At 43.9% G+C, this 17,011-nt stretch overlaps 1 protein-coding gene across 2 annotated transcripts in view; it reads right to left on the reverse strand.

The window, feature by feature from the left end:
• Positions 1-1,666: 1,666 nt before the first annotated feature.
• The window catches only part of SLC35G2 (solute carrier family 35 member G2), a 90,144-nt gene continuing 74,799 nt past the window's right edge, over positions 1,667-17,011 (reverse strand). For both annotated transcript variants that reach the window (XM_063915507.1, XM_063915508.1), the window contains exon 2: positions 1,667-3,312. In XM_063915507.1, coding sequence (XP_063771577.1) covers positions 2,058-3,296 — 1,239 coding nt within the window. In that variant the 5' untranslated portion in view covers positions 3,297-3,312 and the 3' untranslated portion in view covers positions 1,667-2,057. The remainder of the gene's footprint in view (positions 3,313-17,011) is intronic.

Raw genomic sequence — 17,011 nt, forward strand, 5'->3', positions numbered from 1 at the left:
TCAACGATAACGTTCAGTGACGTCACTATCGGCATTCCCGAACATGCAACTCAGCCCGACATTGATGGGTTGAGCTGCATGTCAGCTCAATATTGGTGATCGGTGAACAGAGTGTGGGAGCGCGCATTGTTCATCCGTCACCAATATTGCCTCCATACACACTGGACGATATAAGCCTAAAAATAAATGATAACGACATTTATGTCGTTATTGTTTATTTTTTAGGCTAAAATCGCCTAGTGTGTATCCCCATTTAGGGATCAAAAACAAAGTCCCAATGTCCCTTTATGCTCATTATTTTCTTATCAAAGATAAAGGTAACCTGAATAGAATTTTAAGGGAAAAGCAGAAATGTTATTCAATTCAATGGGGCGGTTCCAAATGTAGGCTTGCCATAATATCCCATTAATCCAGGACACCTAAGATTTACACAGGTTCAGTGGCTGGCTAGATTCAAGCCTGCAATTCCCATGGTGTATTCAGCGTCAGAACCTGTGTGAATCATTGGTGTCCTGGATTAAAGGGATATTAATGCAAGCCTATATAAATGGTTGAACTTTTATACAACAGTTTATTATTACTTTAGCAGATTTACAGACTTTTTATTTTTTAATTTGCAGAGGCTGCTCCTCAATGCAGAGACGAGGAATACACATTGATTTGTGATCATCGAGAACCAGTGGTATAAAGCCTACATCTTTCATGGTGCATGTGCGCGCTGCAGTAAGGAGGTCCAGTATATACAACATAACAATGATTTCTGTCTGCAATCAGATCAGCTGACACCACGTGTGGAGTCTTCAGTTTGCGTAACCTCTGGCAATTACTTCACTTTAAAATCACAATTTTCAGTTTAAAAAAAGGGCTATTTTGGCACTTAAAAATGCATGCAAAGTGTAACATTGGTCCAACAACTTACAAAGTTTCCACTTCCTTATAAAAATGTTTTTCAACATTTCATCATTGCAGTGTTTCCAGAAAGATATTACACCAATAATATGTTTTGTATATGTGACTAAAATAAGGTTTCAAAAACATTAACATTTTGTAGATTAAAAAAGACATTTACATACAATTCATGTAATCCTTGATTATGTAAAAATCATTGTTATTAATTCTTCTGCTGCCTTTTGGTGGAAATAAATAACTTACTAAAGCAGTTTCTTTTACTTGCTTATATGCACAAAATAGACAAGTGCATTGAGAATAATCTAGTTGTGTCTTTCACAGCTCCGCTCTCTTGGATCATTCATTGCACAAGACCTCAGCAGGCACCTATCAATAACACTGTAGTCATGTGATGTTTATATTTATCAGCACAGTGTTGCAGAAAAAAACTGTAACGGCCCATACACATTAGACGATGTCGCTCTGTGAGCGACGTCGTCTATTGTTGCCCCCTCCCGGGCCGGCCGGTTGGTGGCCGACTGTACACACTGAGCGATATGACCGGTCATATCGCTCAGTGACGTCATGCCTCCGCCAGCCCTGCATGAAGGTCGTGGACGACAGTCCAGATCCTGCATGCATGCCCTGCCGACAGCGACGATCGTTGCCGACCCACGGGGCCGCGCATCGGTCGTCGCTGGCGGCATACACACTTGACTATAAAATGAGCGACGTCGCTCAGGGAGGGGGAAAATGAGCGACGTCGCTCATTTTATCGTTAAGTGTGTATAGACCTTAAGTGCTGTATTCCAACCATAAGAAAAATAAATAATGATGATTTCCTGATAATCTTATCAGCTAGTAAATAAATACATTTTCCCATTCATTTAGCCAAAACATGACTATTTGTAACCAGCAAAATGTGGAGCTGTTTTAGTAAAGTCATTATATTCCCATCATATTTTAAGAACTTTAATTATTTTTGATTACTAGGTTTGCATATAAAACAAACAAAAAAATTAAAACTTATTTGAAAATGTATTTATATATTTTTGTCAAGTTGTTCCATGCTTTGGAATAGAATCTTGGGTTTGGTCACCTCAACTGTTACTGGTGTGGTAGTCAACACTGTTACAGACACAATACAATCAACAATGAGACATCAGCTCTCATTTAATAGGGGAATCCAGTATTTCTTGATAATCTTGTCGCCCTAATCTTCCTAAATAGAGTTTGTAACCAGCCAACGCAAAGACACTGATCATGATTAATGACCCACCTATTATGTCATAAACACTGGGAAACATGCGCAACACAAGAAGTTGCAGGATCATAGCCACTACAATCTCCAGATGCTGCACTGTGCTAACCAAGGCTGGGTGGAACTTGTATAGAGCATAATAAACACCAAGGAATGCTACAGTAGAACATAAGCAGATTGCAAGGAGGTAGCCCCAGGTTTCTCCATCCAGGGGGATGATTGGTTCTTGAAGGACAAACATAGTACAGGCTCCCCAAACACTTCCAGTCCACCCAAAGGTAAATAGTGCAGTCCACATGCTGACCTTCTCTTTGATAGACCTATAGACTATCATGGAGAGTGCCGTGGTAAGTCCAGCCATCACTGTCATAGTGTAACCAAAAGCTTCCTTCCAGACACCAAGGAAGGAATTCTCTTCATTAACGATATTTGGAATCATGACCAAACATGCACCAAATACACTGCAGACAACAGTGATCAAGTCAATGTATGCCATATGTTCATCTAGCAACAAGAAGGCGAGTATAGCACTGAACACAGTAGTGGTTGCTCTCCACATGATGGTTCCATTGCTTGGAGGAACAATAGAGAAGGATGTGTAGGCACATGTAATGGAAATAACATTGCACACTCCATAGAAGAATAACCTTAGTCTATAACCTGGAGGCCCAAATGGAGCCTCATTATAGTAACAAACCATTATCACAGACAAAACTTGCATAACAGAACGGATAAATATTAACTCCAGAGAGGGCACTTTGGAGCGATCGGAAACCAATCTGGTGATAAGTGCTACACACCCATGGGCCATTGCTGATGCAAACAATACAGCCCATATTTTCCGAGATTGAAAGATAGAGCTGTCTGCAAAACTTTGTAACTGCTGGGCAAGATCATTATCAGGATCCTCTGTCTGTTTTGGCCGGGCATCCATAGTCCCAAAGAAGGTTCTTCCCTTCTTTTTGGTGTCCGCTAACAATCTTTTTTTCGGGTTTTCCTCCACAAAACCACCATTGTCTTCACTGGTGTCTTCATACCCCTCATCCCCAGGTTGAGGGTAATGGGACATGTATTTAACCGTCACAGTGTTGGGATGTATTTTAACTCTTTTCTTGGTTGAGTATGGTTTAGATGGTGAACTTTCCATGTCTTCAAATAGTGCTCTGTAAAGCGAACAAAAAATTGGTTTATATTATTATTGAAAATTAAGATTAGGATAACCACATACAAAAAACTGCTCGAGGAAGAAACTTGTTAGATGTTATTAACATACTTTTATAATTATATTGAACCTTTTAATGTTATTGAGTAAAATGTATTTTTGAGATCTTTGCAAACATCTTTATAACATATTTTTTTTTATCACTAGATCAAAAAATAGAAAATGAGAAAACATTAATATTTCATATAAAAAGCCAAATAGAGTTTTTCTAACTGGTAATTTATATGATGATTTTAGCTGTATATTGAGCTTTATAATGGGATGCAGTTAATTTCCCAACAGCCGGGATCCCGGCGGTCGAAATACCGACACCGGAATTCCGATAACAGTCAAAATGTCGGCAGACAAAATACCGACCACCGCCCAGTATTCCCATTAGGGTGGTGGTCCATACCGCCACCCGAGGGGGAATATAATAGTGTGGCGAGCAAAGCTTGCCACCGAGCCCAAAGCGTGGTGAGCGCAGCGAGGGATCACACTGCGCTCGATGTTGGGATTTTGACTGTCGGGATCCCAACTGTCGGGAAATCTTACAGAACCCTTTATAATATATGGCTAAATAGGTGTGTCTGCCTAGACACCACCAGGAAGGATGCTACTACCACCCTCCTTATAGGCAAACACAAGTAGGGTTTTTAGTTGTCCAGAAACCCCCTCCTGACCAAGGGTTAAAATTATGTCCACAATGTAAAATGATTTTAGTAATGCTACATCCACAATATACAGTATATTAGAAAGAACTGAGCTGCTGCGCATGCCCAGTGGCACAGCTTTTCCTGCCAAGTATGCTTCAGACCAGAGAGATCAGTGAGCACCTGCAAGAAGAGACAGGTGTCACAGCATGATGTGGGAGAATGTTTTCTTAGGAAGCTCAGTTCTGTCTCCTACTGGTTATATTATATATGTATACTAGCTGTTCTACCAGTTCTTCGCAAGGGAGTTTCTGATTTTCATGGTTGTACATATAAATGAGTGTTAAAAATTTGGTAAATCTATAGAGATGTACATTTGAGACTTCTTAATGTAAGTAAATATTAATCCATGGTTCTTGGCGTTACCTGAGGAGCACCCCTAACAGATACGGTAAAAAGTGACAGGACTATTTTTGTAGTTTATTAAATTCTACACAGTGGAGGTGCAATCCAAATTTTGATCCGATTATCCGTTTGTGCGTTATCATTCACGTAACGCAAGCCACGCATCGGTAATGACGTCATTATGTCAACCCCCTTTTTATTCCCTTAGGGGAGGTTTATCAAAATTCTAATTACATAGTTTTCCTATTCCCCACCTGAAGAATACCTATGTTACATTTGAGCTTCCTAACATATCGGGAAGTAAGAGAATTAGTGATGAGTAAGTCAGTCAGTGAGTGAATGGGTGAGTAAGGGCTTTCACATTTATATATATAGATTTTAATATGGAATGTTTAATATTTTCTTTTCTACTAACGTTACAGTATATTTTTGAGAGACATATATTTGTACAGAAGATTCGTTTTTAGACTTTCTCCACAGTCTATACTATAGACTCTATAGTGCAAATTATTAATACTTTATTACATTCACTACCTTGTTATATAGTATAACAAGACCAAGTTATACATATATGTCCATGGCTGGTGTAAGGTTGTTCTGCTGTTCCCTCAGACTCCCGGACTTGCTCCAGTGCCTCTCAGAATGGGGACTTCGTTTGTGGAATTGTATCCACATCCAAAAGGCCACACAAATATTGAGCGCACTTCCTACGGCTTACTATGATTGCTGCCCCTGTTTTCAGTATTACATGCACTGCACACTATAGCTAGTTACATGTTAATTGTTCCATCTTCATGGCCTGGTCACAGCATTTGAGAACAGACCCCCTATAAATCTTGCACCTGCCCCAGCTCACAAAGCACATAATCACTCTGCCTACATTTCCAACCTCATTTCCTACAGTTCACTTCCATCCATTCTTACACAGACTGCTACCTCCACTATACCCTTGTTGTTGTTTTTTCCTCTCTGAACCCTCCTCAGGAACTCACTCCCTCACCTTACTTTAAGTAGGGTGGCTGCCGCTACCCCCAGCCTGAAGAGGAGAAGAGACATGGAGCCCCGGGTCCTGGCACCCGTGCAATGGATCCTGCAGGTGGCAGGACTGGCGCATGCACTGCGGTGCAAACCCCTGCAGCTCATAGGTCAAGTCCACCACTGCTACCAACCCTCCTCCTAAATCTCCACTCTTCTCTCCTTCCATGATTTTCTCTTCTCCCCAGATCACCCTAAATCTTTATAGGCTCATCTCAGCATGTAAGCTCTCATGGGAATAGTCCTCCTGCCTCATGTTACACCCTAGCACGATCCTAGTTTCAGGTGTTCCTTGTCTCTTGTCTTCTAGTACCTTTCAGTGACTCTGGTTTTGCAAGCTTGCCTTTCGATAAGTACAGGTCACTGAGTGCTAAACTGCCATCGCCTCCCTGTGACTCACCTCCACTTACCTGTCAGTGAGTTCTCCGGATATTGCCGCTTAGTCTGTGTTCTATCTAGTTTGTCGATCTATTGCCCTGTGTTGTTCCAAATAGCTGTCTAATTACAGTTACAGGTTCCTTGATAGATCATATTTTACTATTACTTTGTATAGATCCTGTACAACTCTGACAATAAAGAATAAGACTACAGCCTGAATAAAGAAATATCCTGGCATTTATTACTTCAGCTGGTTATTAGATTTCTAGGTGTAAATAAAAAAACAAAATGCTGCTTTCAACCTTATTTATTCACCGCTTGACCAAAATCCATAATTACAATGTTAGCCTTTAACACCTTGCTCTATGGATATAGCTTACACTGGTGACACATAAATACATTCGGGAGTATGAGAACATACAATTGCATTGCTGCACAAACACGTCTATTTGATCTAACATACTGTAGCAGCAAGTCATGTTAAGTGTATGTGCAATAAAGGACAGATGTAGGATTGTTAGAGTCTTTAGCCTCATGATTACAATACATTACATACATTTCAATCAGTTTCCATCCAATCAGTATAGGAATAAATGTTTTCCAATCAAAACATTTCACTTATTCATTAATTTATCCCATTGTGTCTTTTCTTTTATCATCATCATTATTTATAAGGAACCACAGATTCTGGAGCGCCCAGACAATAAGCAAAATATAAACAGAACCACCTACGAATAAATAAGGGTCAAAAAAGAATTTAATCGGTAAAGATCAATACAAGACATAATAGAAAAACCAACTACATATAAGAAGACACAGCTAAAACAAAGGAAACGTTACCAAGAGAACGAGGAGATAAGAGGTAGCGGAAGCAGGGAGGGCCATGTTAATGAGAGCTAACATTCAAGAGGCTACTAGGGAAACAACGGAAAATTAAATGGATCTTTACAAATCTAGTACAAGAAAATTGAATTTAATGATCAACCTGAAGTTTGCCTAAGGAAGCAGCATTAAAGGCTGTTACGTACTGGGCTGTTCTTTCTGAAGATCTGCCAAAAGGCATAGATGTATTTGTATCATCTCGACTACTGCAATGCCCTCTACCTTGGTCTCCCAGCAAAAGAATTGCATTGCTTAACAGCTGGTACAAAACACACCAGCCACATTTCTAGACAGATAACACCCATTCTCTGCTCCCTCCACTGGCTGCCTGTAAGATGGCGAATAATCTTCAAGATTGGCTTACTGACTTTCACAGCACTACATGACCAGGTCCCAAGGTACCCAGTGGTGCAAGTAGAAAACATTTCTTCTAGGTACTGTGTGCGCGCGCCGAAGGCGCACATGCCAAAAAATGGGTGTGGCCAAATGGCACATGGGGCGTGGCCAATGAAAATGGGTGCATGGTACACATATGGGGGGAGGGGCAGATACATATATGACCCCAATAGTGCCAGATTCACGTTGCCCCACAGTGCCAGATACACAAATACCCCCAGAGTGCCAGATATACATTGCTTCACAGTGCCAGATACACATTGCCCCACAGTGCCAGATACACAAATGCCCCCAGAGTGCCAGATATACACTGCCTCACAGTGCCAGATACACATTGCCCCACAGTGCCAGATACACAAATGACCCCAGAGTGCCAGATATACATTGCCTCACAGTGCCAGAAACACAAATGCCCCCACTGTGTCAGATATTCATTGCCCCCCAGTGCCAGATACAGAAATGCCCCCACAGTGCCAGATATGCCCCCAGTGCCAGATATGCCCCCAGTGCCAGAAACACGTCCCCCCAGTGCCAGATATGCCCCCAGTGCCAGACACCGAAATGCCCCCACAGTGCCAGATATGCTCCCAGTGCCAGATATGCCCCCAATGCCAGATACAGATGTGCCCTTAGTGCCAGATACACATGTCCCCGCAGTGCCAGATATGCTCCCAGTGCCAGATAAGCCCCCAGTGCCAGATACAGAAATGCCCCCAGTGCCAGATATGCCCCCAGTGCCAGATACAGAAATGCCCCCACAGTGCCAGATATGCTCCCAGTGCCAGATATGCCCCCAGTGCAAGATACACATGTCCCTGCCATGCCAGATATGCCCCCAGTGCCAGGTACACATCCCCCCTCTCCCCTGCTGCTTACTACCTGTTTCCGTGTGTGAGGGGAGGAGAGCGCAGCGTGCGCCTCTCCTGCCCCTCAGTCTCCGGCCGTGGTGCGGGTCACGGTGTCTACCTTCAATTAGGTGCCGATCCATGAGCCAATCAAAGCTTGTGGTCCAGCAGCCAATCAGGAGCCTTGGCTGCCGGTCCACGAGCTCTGATTGGCTCATGGGCCGGCGCTGAATTGAAGGTAGACACTGAGGGGCAGGAGAGGCGCACGCTGAGCTCTCCTCCCCTAGCATCAGCATGGTGTGAGCAGCAGCGGAGGGAGAGAGCGGCGGCCTGGCGGCGGTGGGTCTGGTGTACCCACGGCTAAATTCTTAAGGGTACGCCATACCCACCTGTACCCGCCCACTTGCACCGCTGAAGGTACCTGAAGCAGCTTCTGATTCCATACTGCCCCACTCGATTACTGCAATCTGTAGATAAAGGACTTTTAGAAGTACCTAAAATCTCCTGTAACTCATCTGGGGGTTGAGCTTTTAGCCATGCGGCACTGGCTCTCTGGAACTCACGTCCCCGCACAGTGCGAGAGGCCCCAACTATCCTTCAAAAATAGACTCAAGACTTTCCTCTTTACTCAACATTTCACTAATGTCCCTTTAGTCTCTCCATGTTCTCTACATTTTATGAAAAACTTTTCTGCACTTCTTTGTTTATGTTCATTTTATCTGGTAAGCGCCTTGAGTCCTATTGGAGAAAGAGCACTATATAAATAAAATTATTATTATTATTATTATTATTATTATTATTGTTATTATTATTATTATTATTATTAGTATAATATCTGTTTGTTTGTTTTTTTACTCTAGTTATTTATTATCCATTCCAGACCAAATACAAGCTTCCATTTCCAACTGTATTAATGGCATGCTTATATTCCAAGTATTTAGAAGGAAGACACGACTACCTTAGTTTGTTGCATTATACAGCACTCTCCTTACTCTAAGCTCGCTTTATCTGTTGTCAAGATTCTGTATATTACCTAAAGATCAATTAATTAGCTGGGTACTACAACCTAGTGGTGTATCTCTTCAGTGGACTAAAATTAGCTGTTAAAAGTTCAGAAAAACGCTGCCATCTGACAGTACCTGCCTTTCCTTACTAACATCTGTGTCCCTGGAAGCACAATGCTGTCCACTCATTGTTACCATGGCTACTGATTTAGAGGGTCAGTTATTCACAACAACACTATAAAATAGCAATGGGGGAAGGCATCAAAGCCTTGAAAGGCTAATGTACAGTTTGAAACCAAAGTAGGCCAAGCGGAGATGTTGCCTATAGCAACTAATCATATTCTAGCTAGCTATAATCTTTAGAAGGTATGATACATTTTCCCCTGGGTCATGTATGTATGTACAGTATACCTTTACACATAACATACTTTAACACTGTCCTCACTGGACCTCATACAGTATGCCTCAGTATCATAAACCCTGGAGACAATAGAGACCAGTGGCACGGAGGCACGGTGGGAGCAGGTCCTAAGTTCCCGGGCCTGGGTTGCTGGAAGGGTTTGGCAGAGGCCCTGGCCTGCTACCCCCCCACCCACCCCACCCACACACTCCTGTATACCTATACTTAAGGCCATCAACATCTTCCCAGTGATATCTTTAGGAAGATGGCACCTGCACATTGAAGCAAAGTCTTTGCTCTCTAGTGCACATAATCCATCTTCCCAATTATCACTGGGAAGATAGTGCCAGCCGGGGAGAAGGGACCTACTTCCCGCAAGCAAGGTAGGAAGAGGGTGTCCTCCCCCACACCCCCTCCTGCTCTCCCGCATTGGAATTGCAAGCCCTGCGGAGCATGCGTGGCTGTTTTGAAGCCCCACAATTATTAATTTGTTATATTCTATTACTTTTATGGGGCATGTCCATGCCCCACATTAGGTCATGCCCCCTCATTACTGGGGCCTAGCATAGCTTTCTGCACCCCTGATGGGGATATTGGCCTCTGGGCATCTAGGGGGGGGCACCGATGCGCAAACCTAGTGACAGAGGACCAAAGCTGTATTGGAGGGGCTCACAAATAAATTCATACATAAGTGCTGCCTGCGTCATGCTGATCACTGCAGTGGTGTAAAAGGATGAGCGGGTTCGGTTCCTCGGAATCCGAACCCGCCCGAACTTCATTTTTTTTTACACGGGGCCGAGCGACTCGGATCTTCCCGCCTTGCTCGGTTAACCCGAGCGCGCCCGAACGTCATCATCCCGCTGTCGGATTCTCGCGAGGCTCGGATTCTATCGCGAGACTCGGATTCTATATAAGGAGCCGTGCGTCGCCGCCATTTTCACACGTGCATTGAGATTGATAGGGAGAGGACGTGGCTGGCGTCCTCTCCGTTTATAGAGAGTGAGACTAGAGTAGAGAGAGACACAGTATTATTTACTTTAGTAATTTTGGGGAGCATTAGGAGGAGTACTACTACTTGCTGAAGTGATAGATAGTGTGACTGTATATCTGACTTGTGGGGGAGACACTGACAGTGGGGAGCAGTTAGAGTCTCAGAGCAGGAGTACATATTTTAACGTACAGTGCACACTTTTGCTGGCACTCTGCTGCCAGAGTGCCACACTGCCATTGTGACCACACTGACCACCAGTATATATTGTGATTGTCTGCTTAGGAGTACTACTTGCAAGTTGCTGATAGTGTGACCAGTGACCTGACCACCAGTTTAATTAATCACCACCAGTTTAATATATATATATATATAATTGTATATAATATATATATAATTGTATATGTATACCGCACCTACCCGTGTTTTTTTTTTTTTTTTTCTTCTTGATACATACTACTATAGTAGCTTACTGTAGCAGTCTGCGGTGCTGCTGAGCTGACAGTGTCCAGCAGGTCCGTCATCAGTCATTACATAATAAATATATATACCTGTCCGGCTGCAGTACTAGTGATATTATATATATATATATATATTAATTTCATCTCATTATCATCCAGTCTATATTAGCAGCAGACACAGTACGGTAGTCCACGGCTGTAGCTACCTCTGTGTCGGCAGTCGCTGGTCCATCCATAATTGTATACCACCTACCCGTGGTTTTTTTTTTTCTCTTTCTTCTTGATACATACTACTATAGTAGCTTACTGTAGCAGTCTGCGGTGCTGCTGAGCTGACAGTGTCCAGCAGGTCCGTCATCAGTCATTACATAATAAATATATATACCTGTCCAGCTGCAGTACTAGTGATATTATATATATATATATATATATTGATTTCATCTCATTATCATCCAGTCTATATTAGCAGCAGACACAGTACGGTAGTCCACGGCTGTAGCTATCTCTGTGTCGGCAGTCGCTGGTCCATCCATAATTGTATACCACCTACCCGTGGTTTTTTTTTCTCTTTCTTCTTGATACATACTACTATAGTAGCTTACTGTAGCAGTCTGCGGTGCTGCTGAGCTGACAGTGTCCAGCAGGTCCGTCATCAGTCATTACATAATAAATATATATACCTGTCCGGCTGCAGTACTAGTGATATTATATATATATATATATTAATTTCATCTCATTATCATCCAGTCTATATTAGCAGCAGACACAGTACGGTAGTCCACGGCTGTAGCTACCTCTGTGTCGGCAGTCGCTGGTCCATCCATAATTGTATACCACCTACCCGTAGTTTTTTTTTTTCTCTTTCTTCTTGATACATACTACTATAGTAGATTACTGTAGCAGTCTGTGGTGCTGCTGAGCTGACAGTGTCCAGCAGGTCCGTCATCAGTCATTACATAATAAATATATATACCTGTCCGGCTGCAGTACTAGTGATATTATATATATATATATATATATATATTAATTTCATCTCATTATCATCCAGTCTATATTAGCAGCAGACACAGTACGGTAGTCCACGGCTGTAGCTACCTCTGTGTCGGCAGTCGCTGGTCCATCCATAATTGTATACCACCTACCCGTGGGTTTTTTTTTCTCTTTCTTCTTGATACATACTACTATAGTAGCTTACTGTAGCAGTCTGCGGTGCTGCTGAGCTGACAGTGTCCAGCAGGTCCGTCATCAGTCATTACATAATAAATATATATACCTGTCCGGCTGCAGTACTAGTGATATTATATATATATATATATATATATATATTAATTTCATCTCATTATCATCCAGTCTATATTAGCAGCAGACACAGTACGGTAGTCCACGGCTGTAGCTACCTCTGTGTCGGCAGTCGCTGGTCCATCCATAATTGTATACCACCTACCCGTGGTTTTTTTTTTCTCTTTCTTCTTGATACATACTACTATAGTAGCTTACTGTAGCAGTCTGCGGTGCTGCTGAGCTGACAGTGTCCAGCAGGTCCGTCATCAGTCATTACATAATAAATATATATACCTGTCCGGCTGCAGTACTAGTGATATTATATATATATATATATATATATATATTAATTTCATCTCATTATCATCCAGTCTATATTAGCAGCAGACACAGTACGGTAGTCCACGGCTGTAGCTACCTCTGTGTCGGCAGTCGCTGGTCCATCCATAATTGTATACCACCTACCCGTGGTTTTTTTTTTCTCTTTCTTCTTGATACATACTACTATAGTAGCTTACTGTAGCAGTCTGCGGTGCTGCTGAGCTGACAGTGTCCAGCAGGTCCGTCATCAGTCATTACATAATAAATATATATACCTGTCCGGCTGCAGTACTAGTGATATTATATATATATATATATATATATATTAATTTCATCTCATTATCATCCAGTCTATATTAGCAGCAGACACAGTACGGTAGTCCACGGCTGTAGCTACCTCTGTGTCGGCAGTCGCTGGTCCATCCATAATTGTATACCACCTACCCGTGGTTTTTTTTTTCTCTTTCTTCTTGATACATACTACTATAGTAGCTTACTGTAGCAGTCTGCGGTGCTGCTGAGCTGACAGTGTCCAGCAGGTCCGTCATTAGTCATTACATAATAAATATACATACCTGTCCGGCTGCAGTACTAGTGATATTATATATATATATATATTGATTTCATCTCATTATCATCCAGTCTATATTAGCAGCAGACACAGTACGGTAGTCCACAGCTGTAGCTACCTCTATGTCGGCAGTCACTGGTCCATCCATAAGTATACTAGTATCCATCCATCTCCATTGTTTACCTGAGGTGCCTTTTAGTTGTGCCTATTAAAATATGGAGAACAAAAATGTTGAGGTTCCAAAATTAGGGAAAGATCAAGATCCACTTCCACCTCGTGCTGAAGCTGCTGCCACTAGTCATGGCCGAGACGATGAAATGCCAGCAACGTCGTCTGCCAAGGCCGATGCCCAATGTCATAGTACAGAGCATGTAAAATCCAAAACACCAAATATCAGTAAAAAAAGGACTCCAAAATCTAAAATAAAATTGTCGGAGGAGAAGCGTAAACTTGCCAATATGCCATTTACCACACGGAGTGGCAAGGAACGGCTGAGGCCCTGGCCTATGTTCATGGCTAGTGGTTCAGCTTTACATGAGGATGGAAGCACTCAGCCTCTCGCTAGAAAAATGAAAAGACTCAAGCTGGCAAAAGCACCGCAAAGAACTGTGCGTTCTTCGAAATCCCAAATCCACAAGGAGAGTCCAATTGTGTCGGTTGCGATGCCTGACCTTCCCAACACTGGACGTGAAGAGCATGCGCCTTCCACCATTTGCACGCCCCCTGCAAGTGCTGGAAGGAGCACCCGCAGTCCAGTTCCTGATAGTCAGATTGAAGATGTCAGTGTTGAAGTACACCAGGATGAGGAGGATATGGGTGTTGCTGGCGCTGGGGAGGAAATTGACAAGGAGGATTCTGATGGTGAGGTGGTTTGTTTAAGTCAGGCACCCGGGGAGACACCTGTTGTCCGTGGGAGGAATAGGGCCGTTGACATGCCTGGTGAAAATACCAAAAAAATCAGCTCTTCGGTGTGGAAGTATTTCACCAGAAATGCGGACAACATTTGTCAAGCCGTGTGTTGCCTTTGTCAAGCTGTAATAAGTAGGGGTAAGGACGTTAACCACCTCGGAACATCCTCCCTTATACGTCACCTGCAGCGCATTCATAATAAGTCAGTGACAAGTTCAAAAACTTTGGGCGACAGCGGAAGCAGTCCACTGACCAGTAAATCCCTTCCTCTTGTAACCAAGCTCACGCAAACCACCCCACCAACTCCCTCAGTGTCAATTTCCTCCTTCCCCAGGAATGCCAATAGTCCTGCAGGCCATGTCACTGGCAATTCTGACGAGTCCTCTCCTGCCTGGGATTCCTCCGATGCATCCTTGCGTGTAACGCCTACTGCTGCTGGCGCTGCTGTTGTTGCTGCTGGGAGTCGATGGTCATCCCAGAGGGGAAGTCGTAAGCCCACTTTTACTACTTCCACCAAGCAATTGACTGTCCAACAGTCCTTTGCGAGGAAGATGAAATATCACAGCAGTCATCCTGTTGCAAAGCGGATAACTGAGGCCTTGACAACTATGTTGGTGTTAGACGTGCGTCCGGTATCCGCCGTTAGTTCACAGGGAACTAGACAATTTCTTGAGGTAGTGTGCCCCCGTTACCAAATTCCATCTAGGTTCCACTTCTCTAGGCAGGCGATACCGAGAATGTACACGGACGTCAGAAAAAGACTCACCAGTGTCCTAAAAAATGCAGTTGTACCCAATGTCCACTTAACCACGGACATGTGGACAAGTGGAGCAGGGCAGGGTCAGGACTATATGACTGTGACAGCCCACTGGGTAGATGTATGGACTCCCGCCGCAAGAACAGCAGCGGCGGCACCAGTAGCAGCATCTCGCAAACGCCAACTCTTTCCTAGGCAGGCTACGCTTTGTATCACCGGTTTCCAGAATACGCACACAGATGAAAACCTCTTACGGCAACTGAGGAAGATCATCGCGGAATGGCTTACCCCAATTGGACTCTCCTGTGGATTTGTGGCATCGGACAACGCCAGCAATATTGTGTGTGCATTAAATATGAGCAAATTCCAGCACGTCCCATGTTTTGCACATACCTTGAATTTGGTGGTGCAGAATTATTTAAAAAACGACAGGGGCGTGCAAGAGATGCTGTCGGTGGCCAGAAGAATTGCGGGACACTTTCGGCGTACAGGCACCACGTACAGAAGACTGGAGCACCACCAAAAACGCCTGAACCTGCCCTGCCATCATCTGAAGCAAGAAGTGGTAACGAGGTGGAATTCAACCCTCTATATGCTTCAGAGGTTGGAGGAGCAGCAAAAGGCCATTCAAGCCTATACAATTGAGCACGATATAGGAGGTGGAATGTACCTGTCTCAAGCGCAGTGGAGAATGATTTCAACGTTGTGCAAGGTTCTGCAACCTTTTGAACTTGCCACACGTGAAGTCAGTTCAGACACTGTCAGCCTGAGTCAGGTCATTCCCCTCATCAGGCTTTTGCAGAAGAAGCTGGAGGCATTGAAGGAGGAGCTAAAAGGGAGCGATTCCGCTAGGCATGTGGGACTTGTGGATGGAGCCCTTAATTCGCTTAACAAGGATTCACGGGTGGTCAATCTGTTGAAATCAGAGCACTACATTTTGGCCACCGTGCTCGATCCTAGATTTAAAACCTACCTTGGATCTCTCTTTCCGGCAGACACAAGTCTGCTGGGGTTCAAAGACCTGCTGGTGACAAAATTGTCAAGTCAAGCGGAACGCGACCTGTCAACATCTCCTCCTTCACATTCTCCCGCAACTGGGGGTGCGAGGAAAAGGCTCAGAATTCCGAGCCCACCCGCTGGCGGTGATGCAGGGCAGTCTAGAGCGACTGCTGATGCTGACATCTGGTCCGGACTGAAGGACCTGACATTGATTACGGACATGTCGTCTACTGTCACTGCATATGATTCTCTCCCCATTGAAAGAATGGTGGAGGATTATATGAGTGACCGCATCCAAGTAGGCACGTCAGACAGTCCGTACTTATACTGGCAGGAAAAAGAGGCAATTTGGAGGCCCTTGCACAAACTGGCTTTATTCTACCTAAGTTGCCCTCCCACAAGTGTGTACTCCGAAAGAGTGTTTAGTGCCGCCGCTCACCTTGTCAGCAATCGGCATACAAGGTTACTTCCAGAAAATGTGGAGAAGATGATGTTCATTAAAATGAATTATAATCAATTCCTCCGTGGAGACATTGACCAGCAGCAATTGCCTCCACAAAGTACACAGGGAGCTGAGATGGTGGATTCCAGTGGGGACGAATTGATAATCTGTGAGGAGCGGGATGTACACGGTGATATATCGGAGGATGATGATGAGGTGGACATCTTGCCTCTGTAGAGCCAGTTTGTGCAAGGAGAGATTAATTGCTTCTTTTTCGGTGGGGGTCCAAACCAACCCGTCATTTCAGTCACAGTCGTGTGGCAGACCCTGTCACTGAAATGATGGGTTGGTTAAAGTGTGCATGTCCTGTTTATACAACATAAGGGTTGGTGGGAGGGCCCAAGGACAATTCCATCTTGCACCTCTTTTTTCTTTCATTTTTCTTTGCGTCATGTGCTGTTTGGGGAGTGTTTTTTGGAAGGGCCATCCTGCGTGACACTGCAGTGCCACTCCTAGATGGGCCAGGTGTTTGTGTCGGCCACTAGGGTCGCTTATCTTACTCACACAGCTACCTCATTGCGCCTCTTTTTTTCTTCTTTGCGTCATGTGCTGTTTGGGGAGTGTTTTTTGGAAGGGCCATCCTGCGTGACACTGCAGTGCCACTCCTAGATGGGCCAGGTGTTTGTGTCGGCCACTAGGGTCGCTTATCTAACTCACACAGCTACCTCATTGCACCTCTTTTTTTCTTTTTTGCGTCATGTGCTGTTTGGGGAGTGTTTTTTGGAAGGGCCATCCTGCGTGACACTGCAGTGCCACTCCTAGATGGGCCAGGTGTTTGTGTCGGCCACTAGGGTCGCTTATCTTACTCACACAGCTACCTCATTGCGCCTCTTTTTTTCTTCTTTGCGTCATGTGATGTTTGGGGAATGTTTTT

The sequence above is a fragment of the Pseudophryne corroboree genome, chromosome 4 (genome assembly GCF_028390025.1).
Source record: "Pseudophryne corroboree isolate aPseCor3 chromosome 4, aPseCor3.hap2, whole genome shotgun sequence".
Lineage (NCBI taxonomy): Eukaryota > Metazoa > Chordata > Amphibia > Anura > Myobatrachidae > Pseudophryne > Pseudophryne corroboree.